Here is a 25,743-nt window from a genome sequence, read left to right on the forward strand (position 1 = left end):
GATTTATACCCCTTTGTTCTGGCTGCTGCTCTGCTCGCGGCTGTTTCCAAGCTGCCTGCCTTCCCTGAAACACCATCCTCCTCCCATCAGTGTGTAAGTGCTGCAGCTGAGAGCTATCAAATGCCAAGCAGAGCAGAATAATTACCTTCCTTGTTTTACACACCATAGTCCTCTTAACACAACATAAGCCAACCGCTACGTTTCTTCAGACACTGTCACATTGTTAATTCCTATTCAGCTGACCTGCCTCTGTGGTATTCCTCTCCAGTCAGTATTCAGCCTCCTGTTCAGTATTTGAGCCTCTGACTATCTGTTCCTACGTACTTCAATTGTAAAGATTTTTTCTGTATATTTTTATAGACATGCCAAATACACGTGTGTTCATATATACCTATGCAAACACCCCCCCTAATCTTAAGAGTGTCATACATATATTCATGTATTTGTTATACTCAAATCTTTAAAGATGAGATAGTACAAAATCTGTGACTCTTATGGGTCCTCCTTTCTCAGCATCTGCTCAAAGCAGGTATTTTGAAAGCTGATGTTTCTGTGTTCTCTGTGGAGGAAAAGAAATTCCATGCTCTGCTCTCTGAGGCCACCTTGGAACAATGTCTCCTCTTAACACCAAGCTGGTTTAATGGTGCCTCGACTTGCTGCTGAACTCAGAAATCATACAAATTTTGAGGTTAATTATGGATAGGCCACTCCAAAATAGTTATAGGTGAAAAAAAAATGGTGAAACATGTAACAAACTGGATTTCAGTGAGATGTAAAATTCTGTGTAAATTGAGCAAACGGATGTGATAAAAATAATGAACCTGTATGCTGATGTGAGCAATCAAAGGAGTTTGTGGTCTCTTATGCCCCACCTGTGTAGGGAAGCATTTAATTTGCACATTCGTAAGAGGACTGTGTTACTAATTTTTCTAGCAATGTGCTAGAAGTTTAAGGACAACTTATTCATCTATTTTCCTCCCTTCTTTTAGCGTGTTTTCTGTTGATTCCCTCTTCATCCTTTGGGATCTCAATACAGTCCCAGTCAGGTCTCAGCCCATGAGGCAAGTAGTTCAGCAACACCTTCTGCAATTCTTTCCCTTCCTGCTGAGCACAGATTATTCAAATGCTTTCAATTAACTTTGTCTTTAACGCTACCACTTTGTGACCCTGCCTGTAATTCATGAATTCTTTTCTTTGTTTCTTATCACTTCAGAGTGTACCCAGCCATTACAATATTGTCCTTTTGATGATGAAATATGGAGACTATAAAAGCATCTCTGTCTGACCATTTCCCTCTTTTTTATCATCTGGCAACATACACTTTTTGGTTCCTTTCTTGCTTCTTCTCTGAACCTTTATAAATATTTTCTTGATTTCACTCACATTTTTATGGATCTGGATTCTGCAGCATGTTGTTCAGGATATGCAAGGCCCAGGATTTTCTGTTTACCAGTTTATGCCTTCTGCTTAATGCCATCTCTCATTTCTTTTTCACTGGCTTTCTGTTTCCTTCTCTACCACTAATTTTCTACCCCTGACACACTTTCAACTAAGTATGAATTTTCAGTAATTCTGGAGGCAGGTCTGCATAAGAAGGGGGCAGGAAGAGACAGAGAGGAGCCGCTCAGTCATCTGGCCAGATGTGTTATAAATGGCAAGCGTGTCTGCGCATCACAGGGCTATGCTGATGGTTCCTATTGCTTCAAGTAGTATCTCTGCCAGGCTATAACTGCAAAGTAAATGGCAGTGAGCAAACAAGAAAGTACAAGAGACTGTGACCCTGAATTAATTAGATCATGCCTGTTACTCCTGGCAACGTGACCAAAGTTATACAAAATATGTAGCTCTGTGCCTCATTCACTGACTGCAGCTCTAGCTTGCATCTCTACAGACATCTGTTCTGTGGACATCTTGTTCCTCATCTCCCTTTCTTTCATGCTCCCAAGACTTCAGAATAGGGAATTATGCTCAGAGCTTGCTGTGAATGCTGTCAGATCATTTGCTACAGCTGCAGCCAGCCACAAAAGGACCTAAAAATCAGGGATTACTTCTTGTTCATTTGTTTTCTAAATCTGTCTTTTTAATCTCTATTTCTATGACATTGATGATCGCATTTTCCCTGTTGAAAATATCATCTACTTTTGTAATTAGGAGATTGCTGGTTCTGGCACAGCATCTAATTTCTCCGTATCTCAGTATTATGAGGTCTGAAGTAAGCTACATGAAGAGATGTCTTAACAGTTTGATGAAATGGTGGGTGATCTTAATTAAGTGTTAATTTAATAATAGTCAAAACACGTAGATTGCAACAGGCTGGAATAAGTTGCTTTTGTAACTAGCAGGTTCACATATCTGTGATCCGAACCTCACTCTGACAGACCCCCCCACCCTATCGTAATCCTTTGTCTCCCTCATGGACACTCACACTAGCCATTCTCTCTGTTAATCTGCATGCAGTTGATCTCTGTCCTAGGAGTAGCTTACTTGAGACTCCTGGTTTTTTTTCCTACCTGATGGTTTGTAGCAGAATCCCATGTTGCTGTCAACTGCTTTTCCCTTTTTGTCTGCACCTAAGAGCATCTCGTGCTTGTTCCTGTTGTGCACCCTCAGCCTTTGCCCTGAATCTCCTTGCTGAACAGGGGGCACATGTGCTCTGACCCCTCCTGGAGCTCCAGTTACCCTGTAGCTGGCACTGGTGTTCTTTTTTTGTTCCATGGTACAAGGTGTAGGAGCTTTTTGGACCACTGGAAATGTCAGACCTTGGGGACTCTGTAAAGAAAGACATGGGAGATCCCCACTGCTGGGGTGGCATGACCACAGCAGCGGAAGTACAGTCTGTCTCCCCCTGAATGTGCTGCTCTGTTGCTATGAATGAGGATGAGCACACCCAACCACCTCATCCTGATTCAAGAATTCACACGGACGTTTTGCCTGAGAACAGCTAGTTAGAAATGATGCCGTTACACCACCCTTCTCTCTCATGATCATCTGTGCTGATTCTGGTCAGTGATACAAGTAATGGGATTATCATGAAACTGGGAGAGATGGGTTCGTTCATACGTGTGGTCATTCAGAAGCTGTTGAGTCCATGGTTACTGCAATACAGTAGCAGGTACTTTAGTGGTACTAAAAGTAACATTGAAGGAGGCAGGACTGATAATGTGAATGGTGGTGGAAGGAGACATTATGGTGATACTAGCACTGAACCTGGTAATTTCATAGCAAGGGACACTTACAGAGGTAATTGTAGGAGTGGTGAAATGACTGGGAAAGTCTGGACTTGGAGTTGACTTCCAGGTATAGATGGTCATGATGTTAATTTGCAGTGGAACCACAGTACCAGCCGTGTTGGTAAAGACATTTGCCTTCTGCCCTAACATAGCATTACCAAATCAGAAGGGACTTGTGAATTGAACCCTAAAATATCTAAAAAGTCCCAGTTCACACCCCGTGCTCTTGTTGTCCCATCCAGTGCTTGCTTTTATTTTATGCAGTCTTGCCGCTTGGATACCTTTTCCCACATTTATAAGATATAACTAGCCTCTCCAGTTTAAAATTGCTTCTGTGTTTGATATAACCTTAGTCACCCTTCAGTTAGTCTCCCATATGCTTTCCATCTCATGCCATCGGCTCTCATTAAACTCTTGTGCAAAGTTGACATTTCTTCCTCTTCCCACATTTTTTCACTCTGCATCAGTTTCTGTATCCTCCTTTGTTGATTAGACTTTTCCTTGCTCAGGGCATAGAAGCAGTAAGATGCTGTGCAGGGAGAAGGTGCGTGCTGACACTGAGCTAGGAGCTGCAGCAAAGCAGCTGCTTATTTTTGTGCCTTGATGTCCTCTGTTACCTTCTCTGGTGACTGCTAATTCAACACCTGCGTTGGTGCTGCATAAAGCACTTGGTCCTCTAGAGCTGGTTTACCTGAGGGCATGAGAGGCACACGGCTCTGCATGCCGGAGCACTAGATAAGTAGCATTCAAACACTGGTCTTACTGGCTGAACAGGCAGGGTCTAGCTTGCATGTTAGAACATACCTGTTCAACACCTTTCCATGTGTCCTTGGGAGCACATCAACACTTGTACTAGAGTCCCAGCATAATTCCACTCTACCTTAAATATCACTTGTGCACAGATAATAATGACAGTCATCTGTCGTCACAATGTATGGCCTTTCTATCTGACAGATTCATAACTTTTTTCAGCTGATGGCCATAGCCTTCTTTTTTCATGTGCTCCTGCCTTTCCCTGCTATTTTTTGGCAGATTGATGGATTTACCCTGAAATAATGACTCTGATTTCCCCCTCCTCTCGCATTTTCTGCCATAAAAAGTGACAGCTATTGCTGTCAAATCAGAATTGCAGTGTTTATGGTCAATTTATAGTCATTTTGCATAAACAAATGCGACTGTGCAAAAGGTGAGGCGGCAGGGAATCGCACCCTTCCTCCACAGCACTGATTTTCTCCTTACTATTTTACTTCTGTAAAGCCTGCTGTGTCTACATGTGTTAAGCAGGGCTGTATCAATAAAAAAATTATACGCAGCATACAAACACAGTCCTTATGCAAGCGGAACTCTTTCTGAGCACAGTGTGAGGTTTACAAGAGGGAGTCGGGATCTGGCCCAACATGAATAAATACGCTACAACTACACACAAAGAGCCTACGCTGAGATAACTAATGCTCTTTCTCTCTGATTGTAGTTCAGAGACGCTGGTCGAGGAGGCTTGTGTAACCAAGCTATCATGCTGATCACAGACGGAGCAGTGGAGGATTACGAAGCTGTGTTTGAAAAATACAACTGGCCAGATCGGAAGGTTTGTCTGGGAAGTGATAAATAGAAAGGGAGAGGAAAGGTGCTATCCTGCTATGGTGGGAATAGAAGAGCGTGAGCAGGGACGTCTAGCAGAGTTGAGCATTCGCATCCTTCAATACCCATGCGCATCCGGCTGTAAACACAAAAAAAAGTAGCCAGGCAGGAGCCTGCTGCAGTGATTTTAGAGGTAGTAGGATCACAGACAGATATCTGCAGGTCAGTTAGGTGTTTTTTTCCCATACACTTGGTTTTCTAAAGGTGTGGGCAATCAAAACAGTCTCCTGATAAGATGATGAAGACTGACCCAAGTATTTTAAAAAAGAAAAGGAGAAAAAAAAAAAAACAAAAACACACCAAAACTTTTGCAAAGAATTTTAATCTCATCCAAGACTGTATATCATTGGTCCTGTTTGGAAAAGGTTTGGCTATTACTAGTTCTTATGGCAGGCAGGGGAATGGCCCAGACAACCCTTCTAGGTGCCTTCCAGCCCTATTTACGTCAAGGTCTGTGATTACAGGCTTGTACTAGCAGAGCAGACTGTGAAAGGGGAATAAACCACAGTTCATCCTAAACCCTCCTGATTTATTTGTTTTCCTCATCGCAGCTAGCAGCAATGCACAAAGGGAGAGAAGGAGCCTACTGAGAGACCAGATCATGGGGCTGTTAAAGCAGTTTATTTCAGGACTGGCTCTTTTGTTGTTGGTCAAACACAAGAGAAATGGTGAAGCTTTCTCTAAATGATTCATGCGGCCAGCTGTTCCCCTGGGTAAAGGATTCTTGTGAGCTATAAACCTCTCCGCATGTGGTTGCTGAGTGCCTGGCAGAGCTGCTATCATAAAATCAAACAGAATTTGCACTTCTGCCTTGTTATTCAGATGATCCTGTGTGCTACTTGGCTTTCTGGGCTTATTGTAATTGGAAATTAAGTTCCAGCCCACAAAATGCAAAACAAATGGAGCAAGAGGCTCCTGTCTCTGTGTGAAGGCAGAGCTATTGCTGTGCCCCACAGACAGGCATTCACATCAGTGCATAACAGGATGCCAAAGCTCAGCCATTTGGATTTGGTAGCATGTTACCGTTACAGCCTAATTCTTCTATCTTTGCACTCTTGTTCCCAGGTCCGGGTTTTCACTTACCTCATTGGACGGGAAGTCACTTTTGCCCCCAACGTGAAATGGATTGCCTGTAACAACAAAGGTGCTGTATGGAAATGGGTCCCCAACCCCCATCACACATGGATTGCCACCATGGGGCCCTGGACCCCTCTAAGGCTTACCCACTGCAACTGGGGCCCATTAGCCCTTAGTTGGAAGGCAACCTAAGGAAAAAGCAGATCCTGCTAGTCCACGTGAAGTGTGCCTGTGTTCAACTAACACAAGCCTTCCGTGCTGAGCCACCACATTTTCCTGTCACAGTGCCAAGGGACACTATGACCGAGATTCATGTTGGCTGTAGTCCACCTAAGTCCCTGTGCTTACTGTGTCCCAGTTGCTGGCTTTTGACAACCTGTCTAAAACCCTGTCAGAAAGCCTGACATCTTTTGGCTGAGATGTAAAATGAACATCTCTTCTTTAAAGATTTTACAGCACTTTTCACAAGGTCTGCAGGTTAACCCTTAAGTCTTGGCCAAATTGTTTGTGCATCAGCGGTTTCACTGAGGTCCCAGAATAGCTTGTTAAACTCACCCCAAAACCAATATTCTCTTGAGCTGGCAGGAAATGGCATTAACGGGAAAATCCATTCGGAGTAGGTGAGTCACCTCTATGCATTTGGGGCCAGTTAAAAAGTCCAGTTAGCCCTATCAGAGTCTGCAGGGGTAAAGGAAGAGAAGGGAAAAAAAAAGTCTTACCTGTTTGGGCATGACTTGGCCTCAGTGTGCCCGGAGGCAGTCTGCAATGCTTGCTACATCAAGTATCCTGCTAAAAAAGGAAAAGGAAGGGAAGACTGGAGCTGGGGGCTGACTGGCTGGGTATATCGGCTCTTTTCCTGTCTGAGCAGTGTCTCCAGCAGACTAAGAAATGCATGGATGCATTTGCTACTGAAAATAATTGACAAGATAAGATAAGAGTTGCTGGCCTGCAGAATGTCAGTGAGCTGGGGACGTTCAAGGCTCAAACTGTCATCTATTAGCACTATGAATCACACATAATATTTTTAGTTTTTCTTAGATGAAACAAAAACCTGGATTTCAGACTGCATATTCAGCCATAAGATTAGTGACAAGGAATTCACAGTGCTGTTGGTTCGCCACAAAATGTGAGAATGGATTCTCTTGAATAACCAGAGAACAGAAATATGCTCTTTGCACTTGAATTCTCACTTACCAGACTTGAGCTCTGCAGAAGGCTCACTGATTTTGGTTCTTCTATTTCTACACATTGTATAGCTCTTGTAGTCCTTGTTTTCAAGCACACTAAATCTGTTCTCACATCACAAAGCTTATCAGATCATGAGCCCTTTCACATGGCAGCGTCTTCCTAGCGATAACAAAAGTTTTCCATCTATCTCACATACTCCATCCTATACCAAGTACAACCAATCAGTTCCACGTAGTGAGAAACAGGAGAAGAATCCTTGTGTCATTATACTGTTAGCATTTCTAACCAGTTAAGCAGCTAATTTTGAGGAATTTTTGATAACTTGTAAACATTCTTCCTCTCTACTCTTTGTTGTAGTGTTAGGCTGTTACGGGTCCATCTGCAGGGGAAAATCTGTGGAAATACGTAACTTGCACATTCACATTCTGATTCCAATGGGTAGATGGAAGTAGTCCTCATCCTTGGATGTAAAGCTTGGCAAACTGAAGAGTAGAGCACTGGAAAAAGTTTGGAAGAGAAGTTGCGTGTTTTGGCTTAACATAAAATTGGGCAAGCTAAGTGGGTAGCCTAGTGGAATACTTTGCTTGCATATGTTTGGCCTTTAGGACCAAAAGCAGCCTGATTAGTGGATGGTTTTGCCTAAGACCCAAAGCAACATTTTATATCTGCTCAGCATGATTCTGGTTATATCGAGACTCTCACCTTGAGCACTGGTCTGGTATTTTGAGAAGAACAGAGACAGTGCTTTGAAACTCTAGATTTCCACAGAAACGTGTGTCCACAGAACATGTGAAGGCACTTTTTGTAAAGGTCTGGTAAACTGTCTGGGTAGATAGAATCTTTGATATCCAGTGTTCTAGCTCTGCACGGACAGCCATTTAAAAATACAGAAGATGCGTTAGCAGAGTGATTCACATCTCTGTTTTTCCCTGAAGGCTACTACACTCAAATCTCAACGCTGGCGGATGTTCAGGAAAACGTGATGGAGTACCTGCATGTGCTCAGCCGTCCCATGGTCATCAACCACGACCATGACATTATTTGGACCGAAGCCTACATGGACAGTGCGGTAAGAACCTACAGCACAAGTCTTCGGTCAGCAAACAGCAGGGCCTATGGCCAAACTGGCAAAGGTGTTAGACACCCAGCTAGTATGTTAGGCATATAACTTGTTCCAGCTTCCCCTCTAAATATCTTATGTGTATCAGAATCTAAATGAAGTCCTGAAATTTATGTAAACCCAGGAGTTGGTTGATAGAAATTACTGGTCTCTAGCTCTGCTAAGACTCTGCTCACTCCTGGTGTTGAGATGTGTATGCACACTCAGGTCTGAATACTGAACCTGCAGTGACCCAGGAGCCCAGGACTAATCACACAGGCACAGCATGACTTAAGTAGTGCTTCTATGAAAGCAGGTTACCTTCTAAAGGATTATTCGCAGGAAAGATGATTTACAGCTCAGGATACAGGTCACAGAGATTTATTTCCTCCAGCCCAGTAGCTAAATGCATACCGCTTTGCCTCTCAAAGATACAGATCCCAGTTTGGGAAACAGGCTCACTGTTTCGCTCCTTGAGCTAGCAAGGCCCAACATCACCACGGATGTGGGTAAAGGACACATCACAAAGGACCAGACAGTCAGCACCCCCGTGCCCCCCCTTTGTCTCAGGTCTGCCCTACGGGAAGGCATTCAGACCATGGGCAGGTGCTGTTGTGATGGTATGTTGCCGAGGCAGCCTTGAAATTGAAAGGAGTGAAGGGAAGGACAAAGTAGTAGACCACCACTGAAGGAACCTTCCCCTGCACCTCCCCAAATAGAAGACATTCCTCAATCTCAATCTCCAACTCTTTTTACGTCTCCAAAAGACAAAAGAGAAAGTTAGTTCTTTTGGGGCTTTCAAGGAGATAAAGGTTTTTTTTCCTGTGCTGGACTCTTCACCCCAGAGAAGTGTCTGCATAACTGTGACAGCTACAGCTGACCAGAAGTCAGATTACCCTCTTCTGGAAACAAACCTGAGGTCTCAGGACTGTTTATACTATCTGAGGTGGGAAATCTTTTAGAAATATTGAGAGTGTTTCCATACAAAATCCCACTGTGGGACTGAAGTTACTGGCTCTGGTGTGGCCAGCAGCAGCTTTAGCATGTCTGCCATGGCCTCGGGGAGAACCCACAGTTTTTAAGTTTAAGAACCATGGTGAGAAACCTGAACTCTCTGAGCTGAAGTAAACCCAGGGGTACTGAGCCTAGCTTTGTAGCAGGAAATGTGGAAGTCCAGGTCACACATGGCAGTGCTTGATGTTATGCTCAGAGTCTAGACCACACAGACCCCAAGAAATACCTCTGAGGCAGCCAGGCTTGCACTGTCACGGTGCATAGATGTTATACTCAGGAGGCTCTTACGGGAAGGGACCATCCCACGCCACTGCGCTGTGGCTGACCATTGAGGCTGCAGCTGTGGCACACTAGCTCTATGAGGGTGATGCGGAGATATCTTCTGCTGCAGGAGCTGTGCCAAGTGAAAGCTGGGGACATGATACTTGAGTGTGCTGAGCAAAACCTCCAGAAATGCTGCTAACTACCCAGCAAGTTTATTCTATTAGCAGGCACACCACCACTGGCACTGGCACCAAGGCAGCCACAGGGATTTGTTTGCTACGCTTTTTTTGCTGCATCTCTCTTCTTGTCTCTTGGCTTGGCTGGCCATGCTCTTCCTCCACCCCAGCCTCTCCATCTTTGATTCATTCCTCCAATCATGTATTCATTCATCTGTTCATCCATGTCTCTCACTAGCTGCCACAGTCTGAGGAGGTAACTGCACCCCTGTGTTTTGTGAGCGTGCTGTCTCCCATGTGCAAGTTGGTGTGTTGGTGCCAGCACTCAGCCACAGCTGGCCTGTACATCTCGAGGGGGGTGGGGGCTGCAGCACTGAAGGAGCCCTCTTACACTCGCAAGAAGAGAGGAAATGCTGGATGTACAGGAGAGCTGTGTTGTGCTGTTGGTTTGGAGTAGGTAGGGGTGCCTGTGTTGTGCAGTAGCTTAGTTCACTGGATCTCTTTTTCCATATGTCCAGCAAGCACCACAGAAGTTTACTTGCTGTGTGGTAGTGCAATTGCTGCTGTGAATGGCAAGTTTCCACAAAGAATCATCCAGACCAGTAATTCAAGCTGCCAGGCTCAAATCTTCAAGTGACTGTATAGATTATTGACTGGCTCCTTTATGGCTCCCAATATGTATAGTAATGGAGACAGGAGGTCATTTCTTGCCTTGCTACTTACTTGACCAAATAAGAGATGGGAGGAGGATGCTATTGGCATTGAGGGACCAGGTCCTTTTGATAGGCATATTTGGGAGATTCCTTTGCATGTCTTGCCTGTTTTACCTCCTTTCATGTGTGTTTTTAGAGCATCTGTCTTCTGCAGAACTGTGAGCATCTGTTACCCCATTACACATGCATGTCCTGTATCTTCTGTAGAGATAGATCACCTTGTTTTATCTGTTTGGATCATGATTTTGTTTCTGTTTTTCCTAAGCTTAGATGGTTGAGTAACAAGTATATATAATCAGGCTTTGTGTGTATTTGTGCATATTTTAAATATTTGCCTGTGGTGTTTTTCATTTGTGGTATTCACGTGTTTGCAATATAGAAGATACCTTGTTAGTGATTCTGCTTGTATTTGTGTTGCTTTTCTCTATTTTGTGCTCCTTGTGTTGATGGTTTTTACACTTGTTGTATAAGGGCTTGTGTCTACACTCCCAATACACGGTGGTTATAAGTTGTGCCACCACTTCTGCAGGTACCTGTCTCCTCATTAAAACAGCTCTTTAATTTTTCCTGCTTCAACACATTACACTGGCTTTCATCCCATCCTCATCACCCCACACGAGCAAGCATCCATCTCATGACCCTCTTGGACACAGAGTTTTGGAAAGTGCTGCCATCTTGTTTTTAGAGGGGTGTGGGAGGCATGGAGGCAGCTAATTGTAATCAGCATCTGGGGTCCTTGGGAATTCCAGTGCCTCTCGTTCGGGTTATCTGTGGTATTGCATTTGCTAACACACAGCTCATTGTTCTGTGGCAGCTCTTTGCATCTCAGGCTCAAAGTCTGTTGCTCATGACAACAGTGGCTATGCCAGTCTTCAGCAAAAAGAACGAGACGGTGAGTGCAACACAGGCTTCGCTTTCCTTCCAGCCAGCACAGATGAAAGGATGCAGCAGCCCTTCGCGGGCTTTTAAAGCCAATGGATCTCTGAAAGAACAGCCAGCCATTAGGGACTGCGGTGGACCTCTGGCAGGACGGGCAGCTGATAATCTGACAACATGATAGCCTGTCATTTCCTCTGAATGCTATTTCTTCAAAACACCCCTTTAAATATGACACTTCTCCCTGTTTTATCCCTTCCATTTTCAAACTGAGCCTAATTCACAGACCCATAAAGTTTCAGGCTGAAAGAGATCATTACCTTGTCTAGTCTGTGCATTTTACTGCAGACCTTTACATTTCATATAGACAGTTCCTTCTGAGCCCAATAACCTGTGTTTGGCAAAAGTGTCATTGAAGAAAGGCATCCAGCCTCAGCTCTCCATTGTTGTTTCCCACTCTCTGTTAAAAACTGGTGTCTAAATTCCACTTTCAATTTGTCTGGCCTCACCTTCTTGTCGTAATGGCTTTCTCTACTAGATTAAAAAGCCTGTACCCTTTTGGTATTTTTTCCTGGGAAGCATCTTCTACTCTTCAATGAAGTCAAATCTGTCTACTTTTTGATAAAATAAGGGCATTTCCTCTGAGTTTTGAAACCTTTTAGACACTGTTTTGCATACCAGTTCTAGTTTCTCAGCATCCTTTTAAAATGGAGGAAAGTGCCTTACCACTGCTGTACAAGGGATAAACTTGCTATCCAGGTCCTAAAAACAATTGTCTGCCCTCTCCACCCGAGACTAGCCTCAACCTGTATCAGCACAGCGCTGCACTGGGACGCTGTGTGTCATTTTTCCATCATGCTTCCCAGCTGCTTATTAAACAACCAGCTTCCCATTTTGTGGGGATTTCCTGCATTCTTTTTTCCTAGATTAACAATTTTGTATTTGGCATTTGATTTAGTTGACCCAAGTTGTCAACCGATCCATGTTGTCTTGCATGATTGCCCTGTCCTTATTGTTATTTACACATACCGAATGTAGGGTTTTGCACTCAAAACTTGTTTTCAGTGATTTTATATTACTTCTGAATCATAGTAAAAAATGCTGACTAGTATTGGGTTGAAATACTCCTCTCCATAAACACTGGAGCCACCTCTTTAGACTTTTTGAGGTACATTAGTTGGTTTTGAATGAACATATTCATACAAGCCTAGAGAGTATATGTGAGACTAGTAGGGAGGCAATAATGTGTATTCTGATAGAAAACTACCCTGGCCTTGCTTCTGAAAAAGGATTCTCCTTTGTTTTTAAGCGATCTCATGGTATCCTCCTGGGTGTGGTGGGCTCTGACGTACCACTGAGGGAGCTGTTAAAACTTGCTCCACGGTATAAGGTAAGACTAAGATAATGCAACCTGTCATTTTGCACAGCAAAGTCACTAGCCATTCTTCAGTGGGCATGACTGAAAAATCATCCCTCTGCCTCTAGGAAGAACTATGAGCATAAAGCAAGACATGTTGGATGTGGTAATGTGTTGTTTCTATATAGCACATGGGAAATCATTCACTACTAGAAGCTCTTAGGTTGCTTCAGAAACACAAGGAATGGATGATCCAGTAGATTGGCAACAGATTGTGGAAACCTTGCATCTTGATGATCACCAACCTCAATCCCTCAGAGATATGAATCTGACAGCCTATCTCAGAATTAAGTTTTATATCCAGTTCCCAGTGAACAAAAGCTGCCATGCCAACTGGCAAAAAATAAATTAGTTTCACTGTCAATAATCTTAGCAGAAAAACTGAGGACTGAATGGACTATAGCGAGCCAACTTTTGTCATGCTTAGAGGTTACTTTCTCCAGATCAGCACGAAGATTTCTTGGCAGGACAGTGTGCAGGAAGCTGGCTCTCACTCACTTGTGCTGTACCTAGATAGAGTATTTGGTCTCCAGAATTGTCAGTCCAGCAATTTTCCATTAACTCTATGTTCAATGTATCTAAAAAAGTACATTCGTCCACAGGAACTCCCACCAGAGGTGCATTGTTTCATTTAGTTTCTGCTGTAAATTTTGTGCAGTGACCTTTTCTTCAATCAGTCTGCACACCAGGAGACAGCAAGCCCATCTGAGGATCACCATGAAATCAGGCAATTTGAGCCATCATTTCAAGTTTTCAGTTTCTCTTAAATAACTATCAGACAACTACCACCAGTTAGGCAGTTGTCCAAAATCTGCTGAATCCTCACAGGACTGAAAATGCTGTCAGAAGCTATGAATATGTTTGGCACTTCCCCACATGGATGCAGGGCAGATCATTCACATGCAGCTGTAGGAAATGATCCATCAGGCAACCCAGGAACTATGAGTGGCAGGGTGTATTCACTAGCATACAAAAGCTAACTGGTTTGGATCTGGGAGAACCTTGTCTAGAAGCTTCAATTTTTATACGCATTTATTTTCTCTATAAGACCAATACCTTTCCACCTTCCTCCCTCCACATCACTCAAAGGCCATGTATCATGATATCTTTCTTCTGGGCCAAGGAGGGACACTGTTCTTTCCTCCAAGAAATGCCACGGAAGGAAGGAAAATTATTTGAAGGATTTCTCTACAACAGAAGCAGGACACAATTTTCCAGAAGCTCTTCCAACATAAGACCAGTTTGGAAACCTATGATCCTGCACTTGAACCCCCTGACATACGGGTTACAAAGGACCAGTTCCAGAGTTACAGCCCTTGCAAGCTTGTACATTTATGATTGCACTTACTGGGCTGGGAAATTTCAGCTTTAATAGGCCAACAAGGAAGTTTGCTATAGTTCTGATCCAATGTCTTGGTTTTATTCTTACCACACAGAGCTGAGCTCAGTGTGCTTTGCATAAAACTGTTTCACATAGAAGGAGTCCAAAGTTTTTATCTGGGATGTGTGAAATAAAGAATTCATTCCCTCCAGAAAGGCACAGATGGATTGTAAATGGCTTACCTCCCCAGTTCCCTACTGTTATCCCTCCAGGATTGTCTCTATAGGAATATAAAGTTGCAACATTTTTTTGAAGATAGAAACCCTAGCCATTCTTGTTTTCCTTGAGACACCTCTTGTTTTGGCAAGCACAGGCTATCAGCAGATTTTTAGCAATTCAGGTTTTATCTGGAATTTGTATTATATATGGGCTTAATCTGAGTCATTGCTCTCTCAGAAATCTCCTGCAGATCAGGTCAGCCAGTGCCTGCTCTCTTTAGATCATGCTATTCCTTAGCAAGCATTTTAAGACTATAGGCTTGTACAGTGGGCCTAGGCTAGGTCTGGTCTTGCCAACACTGAAACATAATGCAGAGCTCCTCTGAAGACTCACCAGGTTTCAAGGGAAGCCATCTGTGAGATTCTTACTCACTTGTTTGGTCACTGCTCTGTGTGTGTAGTGACGGGCACACAGACCTGTCACCACTGTGCCAGTACTGTTTACAACATTCCCCATCGTTTTCCATTTTATGTGCAGCACTGCTGTGCCTGCTGTGTGGAGCTTATTCTGCCTCTGGGTGGTAATTGTCCACGAGGACAAAAAGACGTTAGGAGGGCATCTTTTTCTGAATGTGTACACAAATCAACTACCTGACCCATCCTTTTGTGCGTCCAGGCATAGTCAGCCTGCTCAAAGCAAGTGGCCAGAGATCCAGAGATAAACGGTTTGAGGTGGACCCTACATTCTGCTGGTCAATACCTTTAAAAGGAAAATATTTCTGAATACTGGTGGTGCCAGGGTACCAGTGGCATCCATTACACAGCAGTGGTTTTAGCTAAAGCACTGATTATTCTAATGCCTCTTTCTCCAGCTGGGTGTCCATGGATACGCCTTTCTTAACACCAACAACGGATACATCCTTTCACACCCAGACCTCCGTCCTTTGGTATGTACAGCTGTGAATTTGAAAACCTTTGCTTACTTGGAAACCATGACTTTCAGGGATGCTCCTGATTTCTTGTATTTTATTGAATTGTGAAGGCTACCATGCTTTGCTATATAGGCACCCAGGAGCATGAGGGCCAGAGAAATCAATTCCACGTACATAGATGTATATATATATGCAGACATATGTATGGAGCATAATGTACCCTGCCTGTCTGTCCTCCATAAGAGTGCACAAGGGCTATATTTGTATGCATCTGCTGTACTGTGGGTGCACATGTATCTGTGTCCATGCAAGGTTTCACTGCTAGGCTGAAGGAACAATTTCCCTTGCTCGGGCATATCTCCTACGAGAAGATTCAGCATGATTAGCACCCCAGTAATAGCTACCCAGCAGCTGTAGTGTTGGAAATTTTGGGAATCTGAGGCTAGCAGGTACCACAAACCCTAGTAACATGGTAAGTCAGAGATAAATTAGAGACCAGTAGGCTGCGAAGACCTTCTGGAACTTGAGTCAACACAAGGACATTTCTCCCTCATGGTGCCACCTGGAGCTCCAGACCACACATCTGTCTGCAAACACACAGCTGGACTCATTACTCAGATACCCAGGCATGCAATGATTTTACACTTCATACACATGCCTGTTGGCACAAATCCACCTGCACACAGCCATAAGCATTAGTGTGGTTACTGGCAAGAGAAAGGGCCACCACAGGGCTTCACAGCAGCGGTCTTCAAAAGAGGCAGCTTTGCACAGGGAGACCACAGGCATGGACAGGTAGTTACTTCAGTATGTGAAAAGAAGGGACACATTTTGTTTCCAGGATGGAGCACGGCAAAGCTAGGTGAGGGCACTGTTTTATCTTCCACGTAAAATTGGCCTCTCTTAGTCAGATTCGCACCATTCCCTTTACCTGGAAGATTACAGGGAAATAGCTCTCTTGCATCAGCTAGCCCTAGGTGAAAAGCCTACCGTTCTGTCAGTGGAGTCAGCCTAATTCTCCTCAGAAAAGATCTCCTGCTGGTATTATCGTGTTAATGGGATTACACTTTTAGCTGGGGGAAAGAACTCATTTCCTGGAGGCAAGTGTATTGTGCTGATCTATTTAGAAAAATGCTGTCACAGAGGAGGTCTGTAGCCTTTACCTGGAAGTTTACCTGTGTTCCTGCCTGTCCTTTGCTCCTGGATCAGCCTCTCCCACTTGAACTCTCCTAGCCCTGCACTGCCCACATAAATACATGGCATGAGACCAAGAAGGCACTTGCACCCAAACACTGCCTTCCTAGTCAGAAAATAGATGAGACACCCCTAGTTTTCAAATTACATATCAATTCTTAAAGGCTTAGTTTAGAAAGTTAGTTATCTAGCCACTTACTTGGGTATTTTTCTTTTTTTCCCTTTTATTTTAATAAACGCCAGTATAAAGAAGGAAAGAAACTGAAGCCTAAGCCAAACTACAACAGTGTAGATCTCTCAGAAGTGGAATGGGAAGACCAGGATGAAATAGTGAGTATCAGAAAGTGAATTTAGCTGCCTTTGTAGCTCCTTCTTTCTATTACTTTGTGTGCCTGTATGGAAGGGGTGGGGGAGCAGCAGGCATTCCTGTTTTTTTCTGTGCCTGACTGTCCCTGACTAAGAGAGGTTAGTGCTCTAAAAGAGGACAAGTATGATGCTTCCCTACAAAGTGCTTGTCTTCATTCCCAGTATGAGTTTTCCTTCTCATGGAACGTGCAGGAAAAGCACTGGCAGGGGGAAGGAATCACTTTGGAGGGTGCTGCAGGAAGCCAGTCTGTGTGTACTTGTTCCAGATGCTGTCTTAATACAAAGCCAAGAGAACTTAGGAGTATGGTGGTGTCCCATGCACATAGTATGTGACATACAGCTGAAGCCACTCAGCTAATGAGGTCTGTAACAAGGAAAAAAGTACATTCAAAAAGAGACTGAAGCTTGTGGTCACTATTACAAATAGGTAAGGTGGACAAGGGATTTAGACACTTGAGGAAAAACAAATTTCCAGAACTCACCTTATTGCACAGGTGTGGAGACACCAAAAAAACCAGCTTCCCAGAGGGAAAAGATTAGAAAATACCTTTTCTACTGTCTTTTGAGCAAAATTATTTACAAGTGATAAACAAGAATACAGCATGCACCTTAACACCTGGACATGGCTGCACTGCACAACTAGGAACCCAGATATAATGATAAGGTAGACAGGTTCCTCTGTGGCTGGTTTTCTTTTGCTCAGAAGAATTAGGGGAGTAGAGATACTTAAGTTACTAAGATAAGAACTGAATTTGGAGTAAGATAGAATTAGCTGTGGGACACACACTCCTGGATTACAGGGGACACTGCTGAGATAAATGGATCTGATACTATAGATATCCACTTAAACTGCTAGGACAAACAAACTGCTCAGCAAGAGGATCGAAGTAGCTACTGCTACCAGTGCAGGCCAAGTACAAAAGGACACACCAAAGGAACCTGGGAAGTGGAAGAATGGCAAATTGACAAATGAAACACAATGGAACTGGGTGTGAAACATGGAAAGCAAGACAAAGTAAGAGGCTTTCCATGCAGTGGAACCACCAAGATACAGGTTGCTAATGGCTTTGTGTGGGTTCACTGATGTCTTCTAGGAGCTCTGCTTCCATTATAATTTTCTCTCTCTCTGGAGCCACTTTGAGAGGTGTTCCTCTTTAGCCAGTTTGCTATTTAAAAAAAAAAAAATTAAAAAATCCAGGAAACATGATGACTTTGCTGTCATATTTATTTGGCTAGCATGTTCCTGCCTGACCAAAAAACATCGATACCTGAATGCAAATATGATGCAAAGTGCAAGGTTTCTGTCCACAGGCAATTAGAGTAAAACTATCCAGTGAAAAATAAAAGGCAAAAAAAGCATGAAGAACAAAGCTACTTGGTGTTCCTGTACTGCATCTTCCAGAATAAAGAAAGGTTGCAGTCACCGAGGGTACAGAGACATTCAGTGACACGATCAATATCTGCAGTGTGACTTCAGCAAGTCTAGAGACTCTCAAGATACACCCACTGCAGCAGAAAGCTGCCAACATTTCAACACTTAGATTTGCAGCTATGGTATTAGATCAATGACAGACTCAACATCAGTTGCAGTATAATCTCAGCAACACTAAAAAGCAGCAAATTCAGTCTGGAAAAATATGTCCAAGTGCTAATGATGTGTAATATAGCCAGCTGGTAAAAAGAAATCTAGGGGAGGGAAGATGGCACTATCTGGAAAATACCAGTTGATGCGTGATAATAGTATCTGGAGTGAGGCAGCAAGGAAGTTTGGGCTTTTGAAAAGCAACACAAGGATATTCTTAGTGTGAAGGGAAATCGGAAGGGTCAAGAGATCCTCCCCAGCAGCCTAGGAGCTGTCACCCAGACAGATTTTCTTCAGCCTTGACAGAACCACTGAAGAAGAAATTAGTCTGCAAAGACATTGAAACTGAGTGGCAAAACACTTAAGATGTTGTGAGACCCCTCAGGTAAACTGTATGTCTCTGTTGGTTTGAAACCACACAAACAGACAGGAGAAGGAGTCAGCAGCACTTGTTACCAGTGGTGGGGATGGCACAGACTCATTGCCCTGGAGCAAGACACTTTGCTGTTCGGGGTGTCAGGAACAAGTGCTCCAGCATGCACCGGAGCACCCCTCCATGCAAACTCTGCTACACACTTTTCAAAGTGGAGGCCAGCTGCTGCCAGAAGTGTCTTGCCTGAAAAGGACTGAGCATTATGGGGGCTCCCAGACACCAGAATTGTAATTACCTTCTTGGCTGGGATAGAGTTAGTTTTCCTTTTAGTAGCTGGTACAATGCTGTGTTTTGGATTTAGTAGGAGAATAATGTTGATAACTCACTAATGTTTTTAGTTGCCGCTGGGTAATGTTTATACTAAGTCAAGGACTTTTCAGTTTCTCAAGCCCTGCCAGCCAGAGGGCTGTGGGGGCACAAGAGTTTGGGAGGGGACACAGCCAGGGCAGCTGACCCAAACTAGCCAAATGGATATTCCATACCATAGAACGTCACGCTCGGTATATAAACTTCAGGGAGTTGGCCAAGGCTTGCTTACCACTGCTCAGGGACTGGCAGGGCATCCAATAGTGGGTGGAGAGTAATTGTAACAATTGTATAGTGCATCACTTGTTCTCTTTTCTCCCTTCCCTCTGGATTTTACTCCCCTTCTCTTCCCTTTTCATGACGATGATGATGATGATTATTATTATTATTATTATATTAAATTATTCTTACCTCAGCCCTTGAGTTCTACCTTTTTCCCAGACTCCCCATCCCTCGGAGGCAGGGACAGGCAGGGAGTTAGCAAGCAGCTGTGTGGTACTTAGTTGCCAGCTGGGGTTAAACCACAACACTTCTCAATGCCAGAGAAGCTGAAGCTGTTGAGGAAGAAGCAGCAAGCCTGGATTGCGGCACCAGCCTACAGCCACTGTCACTTGGGGGCTGGGCAGAGGACAAGTAGCCTGCCTGCAGACTAGCTGGAGCTGAGGAGATCCAAGGAGATCTGTTATCCACTCATTTACTTCTCCACTGCTTTATGGGGCAGTGAAAGACACCTGACATTCAAGAAGATATGGATGAAACAACAATATCTGAACTAAACCCAGAACCCATAGCAAATACTGCAGGCTGTCAGACCAGATGAGCATATGCCGTGGCTCTGGCAGGAGGTCAAACACTCTTAGCCAAAAAGGAGTAATAGTACCAGTCAGTGTTTTGATTTCCAAGGCATGGGCCTTGGGAAACACAAGCTTTATATTCTAGGTCTGTAAATAACCCACATCAAACAGTCATCGTAAACAAAACTGTGGCCTTGTAAAGCAAATGCAGTTGAGACCGGCCAGCACCTGAATGGAGGTCTTTCTCTGGAAGTAAGGAAGCAATTTGTGCGAATGAATAAGTTACTTCCCACCTTTTTTTCTATCCAAGCTGAAGTAATAGGCTGATATGCTCTGGCAAGCTGGACCTAAAGTCAAAGCCTCTGCGCTTGTGGAAAAATTCCCTGGCTCTTTCTTGCAAGAGGCTGAGAGTCGATGTGAAAATTACATTTTGCCTTTGGAACCTGCATGGAATAAACTGCTCTTCTCACTGCTCTGCTATCACAGAGTCTTGCTGTGCTGTGTTAAACAGCTGCTTTGCCGCACCTCAAAAGTTGTGCAGAATACAGCTTATAATCTATAAATCAGTTTTGAAATGTCAAAGAGCTTTGGAACTGGTCTGGGGAAGTTAGTGGGTGTCTCGGTTGTCTCCTCTTCCAGGCTCTCAAAGCACTGTGCTAACGGCTTTCTGGCTGCCAAACAGTCTGAAACTTGGACTGGCAACTTCATAGCTTCCAGATCCTTTCTTTTTGCTAAAAAGATATATCAAGTTTTCAGCATAAGCCATTATTATCCTGTGTCACTTAGCCTGACTGAATGAGGATCCTGACCACTGAGAACAGGTTTTCATTTGAAGCAGCAAGAAAGAGCTGGGGGTGGGGGTGAACCCACAGTCACTCTTTTCTTCCAGCCCCTGTACGTTAATGACATGCAGCTCTATTAATTCCTATCCTGCCCTGCCTGGAGACACTAATGCTAATCTTGTTCATCTCTGCAGCTGAGAACTGCCATGATCAATGGGGAAACAGGCTACCTCTCTATGGATGTGAAGGTCCCTGTGGATAAAGGGGTAAGAAATTATCCTTCTGTTAGGTCACATGAGGGAGGGGATGGAAGTGGGTGCTGAAGAACCACGAAGGATGTGGTTTTAATTCTCAGCATTTCTGAGTGTGCAGATTTTATTGTTTCACCACATACATAACACGTGCTAAAGACATAAAATAGAACATCATTAAAAGTGCTTTTTATACCTACCAGCACTCTGCTCTTACAAAGGTATTGGAAATGCCTCACAGCTCCCTGCTTTCTCCAGGCAAAGCCAAAAAGCATGTTGTTCATTGTTTACAGGGCTGTGAAATGAATCAGAGATCTTCAAGAGTTTAGAATGGGGAAGACTATGCTGAGCTGACCTAGACAGAAAGAGGTTTTGAAACCACTTTGAAAACACTCATGAAAACTTTATCCCTCGCTCTGTCAGAATGTGATTTCCTTTATCCAAGTCCAGGATTAAATTTCTATGCAAATATTTACAGACGTTTTATGAAAAATCCTAGTGAAATGGAGCCTTTTGAATGTTCCCTACCAGCTCTAATGCAGGGTTACACATCTTCACTTGGAATCAGTGCAAAATTATCTTGTACATTTACATTCACTGGTACTTTTTCATTCAGGTTTATTTAACTCTCCTAAAGATTTTGGCTTTCATCATTTCCTGTTAGGAAGTATTCCAGAGTCCTGCAAGTTTCACTGCCCAGAAGACTTCCATATTTCAGGAAAATTTTCCATCTTTTATAGAGAGCTTTTTTTTCAGCAATCAGGCTGGCTGAACTGTTCCCATGCTAAGCCACAGCCATCACCAATTCCAATAAACTACTCACAGCCACTGCTGAAATGGTGCCATTTCCTAGTGAAGACACCCCTCCGTTTCCTCCAAATGGTTGTACTGGTAGATCTTGTAACTAAATTCTCTTTATTTTTGGTGTTCGCAACTATCAGGTACCTGTCAATGGTTTTGCCCTTCCTCTCCTGGGCATTGCCAACACCTGCATTTGAAAAACTTGCCCACTTTTCAGTCCAAGCAGTTCAGCAATTATTTTTGTTTCCTTTGCCTCTTGTATCATTGATGCACAGGTACCAGGGCATCACTGAATTATTTGAGTCCGGTTTCCCTGTTGCTCTGTGGACAGCATCTGTTCTCTGCAATAGGAGATTTCTGAACAAGGAGCTCCAGATCTCCTTTCTGCTGTCCCTTCAATTTTTTTCTCCCTCCCACAGCTGTGCCAGAAAAGCTGTCTTGGTTTCCGTGTTAGCTATTTTTTCCAGTTGCCATTTTTTCACATGAAACCCACTCCTCTTTTTTGTCCAGTCTTTCTAATTTTTAGGGCTGTTGGGACTTTTTCTCAGTATACAGATAAATACTATTTTATTTTGTCTTACAGATCACTGTGCATAAAGGCTCCTAAGACAGTCTATCTTTGCCTCTCATTAAATCTTTTTCCCTTGATGTCCTGTTATTTACTGTTTCTTTTTGTTTACAGTACTGCAGCTGGTTCTCACTCCACATCTTATTTAAGTCCACTTTAACTGATTCTTTAGAATAAAATTTCATGAGAAGCTGTTTCAAGTGCTATATATAAATCCAAATACATTGCACATCCTTTATTCTATTTATTCACTACCTTTGTTATTCTGTCAGGAAAGCAATCAGGGTTTTCCAGCAAGATCTGTTCTTTGTAAGCCTAGATCGCTTATTTTGCTAGCTTAACCTCTTTCTCTGTCTCTGTGCATCCTCAATAATATTTCTTCTGAGTCATCCAAAGATGCCTTTTTAGTTCAATACTTTAGGGACATCTTTCTGCTCCCCTACCCAGGAAAAAAAATAACAAAAAGTAGCCTTGGTAAGAGATATTACCTGTTTTATTCTGCAACTCTGCAAGCTTCCTGAAGCATAAGAGGAGACTGAAGCTGAGTATGTGACAGTTTTACTATTCTCAGAATACACATGGAGCGGGGACCAGAAGTAAAACTTGGCGATTCCCACTTGTACTCTGCTAGCTGATGAAGCAGAGCGGTGTTGAAACAAAGAAAGTGCTGACAGAGATTTGAAACAAAGGGAATGAGTTAGGCAGACTGTAGAGAGAAGGGCTGAGTGAAGGGGATAGAAATTATTCTGTCAGCCACACAAACGTTGATGGCCAGGTTGATCCCAGGGAGGTACTGAGAGCAGAGTGAGATAGAGAGGGAAAAGCAAGGGCCAAAGACAAGAGGTGGTTGTTAGTGAGATCTAGTGGCAAAAATGCCTTTGCTTGCACCTAGGGTACAAAACGGTTGTGACTGTGAAAGCAAAATAGCAAGGAGATGGGTAGGAGCTGTGGCAAACCACTGATAACGGCATTAGCCAGGACTAGCTGCCTAGTACAGTGACAGTACCAAAACTGGAAATACATGTGTTCCCAGACCGCAGGTGCTGGTAGTCAGCCATCCTATCACTGTGTCAACACACCCATGTTCTCATCTTCTCCCTTGCTCTGCACTATGTAGAAAAGTCCTGCCTGGTCATGCTCAGCCCTGCTTGGCTCAAGGGTGCCTCTGCTTCTCTTTCTTCCCATGGATAAGTGGTGATGCCTCCAGCTATCTTGGGGAGAGCTGGCCAACCATCCCTTCCCCTAGTCCAAACAGGGGTTTGACCTCCCTCCCACCAGATGCAAGTGCTAAGTGGCTGCATGTACAGAAGAGGGACAGGTCACAGGAACAAAGGATGAGCAGAACAAGCCCTGCTGAAGGAAAGAGTCTCAGAGAAGTGGCACCTCTGGGCCATTTTCTACTGCACCCTTTCCTTCAGGGACAGGCCTATGCCCCCAGGTCTCGTTCTTCCCCATGCCTTCCCACCTCTGCCATCAGATCAGACTGGCAAGGAAAGGGAGGCTTAATACCTCTTGTGCCTTCCCACAGCCACCAAAACACCACCATGCCATGTTCCCTGGGGATATCGCAGCGCTTTGGGAATATCTCAGCTCAGCAAAAGACTTGAACCCTGTTTCTCAGCAGTACACAACTGCCGTGCTTGGAGAGAGAAGGGAGGAAAGGGGTTGAGCCATCTGCCACCTCCTCACCTAACAATAACCCCATCCCAATCCCCATCAGCCCATCTGCTCTGTGCACAAACCCGGGGCACGCTGTGGAGCTGGCACTGGCTCGCCCTTCCTGCCCCGCTTCACTTCCACTGCTGCACAACATGAGCAGGTTAGAGCCGGCACAGCTTTCCCTGGGGAACACTGAGTTTTCTGTGTTCACTCCCTGTCTCCCACACACATCCTCTCACCTCGTTTTCAGACTGGGGCTGGGATTTTAAACATATTAGGGTTCATATACTGGCATAAGGGTTGGATAGAAACTTTCCAAAAACTTTTCTCCTTTGGAAAAGAGTTCCACTGAAATCAACACTTTCCTACAGGAAAAGGCCAGTCTGGCAAACAGCTGAAGTTCTGAAGCAGCTTTCAATAATCTGAAATGACTTCAGTTGAAATGTCAGTCTGAAAAAAATATTTTCATGTGAATCAAAATGGCTTGGATTTGAATCAGCACTTTTTTTCAATTTGAAAATTTAATTATTTTTTAATGACATTTTTTAACAAAATCAGAATATGTTAATGTTTTGTTCCAGTTTGATATGAAAGCAAATGTCAGGAATATCAGCATTTCCCACAGGAGTGGGGAGACGTGGCCTCAACTGCCCACCCACACAGTGGGTAGGTTTGCTATCCTGCCTCTCCTCCAACACACCTCTCCTTCCTACCTGCCCTGCTGAGCCCCCCTTCCTGCTGGGAATGATGATGATGTGCAAAGCCATCAAGGATGCTCTGTATAGCAAAAAAGCAGCAGAGCCCCCAGTGTGTTAAGGATGCGGGAGGGAAGGCAGCTTCCCCCCACCCCTTCCTGCAGCCTGTGCAAGGAGCCCTAGAGCAAAGAATGGTTTAACTGAAGCCCTAGATGGAAAGATAAAGTGGCTGCCTGGATCCTGAAAGTCACAAGTTGCTGAATATGCTGAATACTGCACATTCATCCCTGGCTCCAGCCAGCCCTAGCAGGGTGTGAAGCGTTGGTAAAGATCAACTGCTTTTGCTTAGCCTTGGGGACCTATACCCCAGGTCCCCATCATCACTATGCTCTTGGTCTGTCAGATGGTCTCTCACTTTCTTATTCATACTGTTATTCCAGAAACGAGTTCTCTTCCTCACCAATGATTATTTCTTCACGGACATCAGTGACACACCCTTCAGGTGAGCAAGGACTCGCATGACACCAATACAGTGTATTAGAAGTCTGCCAACAGTCTGCAGACTGGTCCCTTCGTAAAACTGGCTACAACTCATGAGTAAAGCAGTGGGAATAACTGACTTCTTTGTTCCTATAGCTATTAAAATATTGTTTGGGGTTAACTCAAAAGGAGTATTACAATTTGTCTGAAGTTCAGAGTCCAAAAGTTGTACTTCTGGTGAAGCACGTTGTTTCATTTCAGAGAAGTGAGATATCTTCAATTTGCAGTTCTGCTGAATATGGTTTATGTTCTGGTGTATGGTGCTAAACAAAACATTGTTATAAACTGAAAGTTATAAAACATCACATAAGAAATCAAGCAAAACAAAAAAATGTTTTTTCCCCCAGCTGAAATGGTTTGAAATTGGCACAAATTTGAGAAATGTTGTTGTCCTAAACATTCAACATTAGCAAAAAAAATTGTCACTGAAAATGTCTCATAGCTCAACAGATAGGTTCCTTGGCCTTTTGCGCTGAAGCTGGATCTCACTTAATCCTCTTTTGATGATGTTCTTTTCTTTAATAGCTGTGGAGGGAGTTAATGGCTTTAAGGGTTGTAATTTCAGGGAACGCAGTGTCATGTTTAGGGATTACACCTCTTCTTGCTGAC

At 43.8% G+C, this 25,743-nt stretch overlaps 1 protein-coding gene across 1 annotated transcript in view; it reads left to right on the plus strand.

The window, feature by feature from the left end:
* CACNA2D4 (calcium voltage-gated channel auxiliary subunit alpha2delta 4) overlaps positions 1-25,743 on the plus strand; it is a 152,608-nt gene that overhangs the window by 45,926 nt on the left and 80,939 nt on the right. The window contains exons 11-20 of the mRNA XM_080391564.1: positions 4,702-4,815; positions 5,934-6,012; positions 8,069-8,202; positions 9,925-9,942; positions 11,214-11,291; positions 12,585-12,665; positions 15,104-15,178; positions 16,601-16,687; positions 20,815-20,886; positions 25,035-25,096. Of these exons, the coding sequence (XP_080247690.1) occupies positions 4,702-4,815; positions 5,934-6,012; positions 8,069-8,202; positions 9,925-9,942; positions 11,214-11,291; positions 12,585-12,665; positions 15,104-15,178; positions 16,601-16,687; positions 20,815-20,886; positions 25,035-25,096 (800 nt within the window). The remainder of the gene's footprint in view (positions 1-4,701; positions 4,816-5,933; positions 6,013-8,068; positions 8,203-9,924; positions 9,943-11,213; positions 11,292-12,584; positions 12,666-15,103; positions 15,179-16,600; positions 16,688-20,814; positions 20,887-25,034; positions 25,097-25,743) is intronic.

The sequence above is a fragment of the Falco punctatus genome (genome assembly GCF_963210335.1).
Source record: "Falco punctatus genome assembly, chromosome: 6".
Lineage (NCBI taxonomy): Eukaryota > Metazoa > Chordata > Aves > Falconiformes > Falconidae > Falco > Falco punctatus.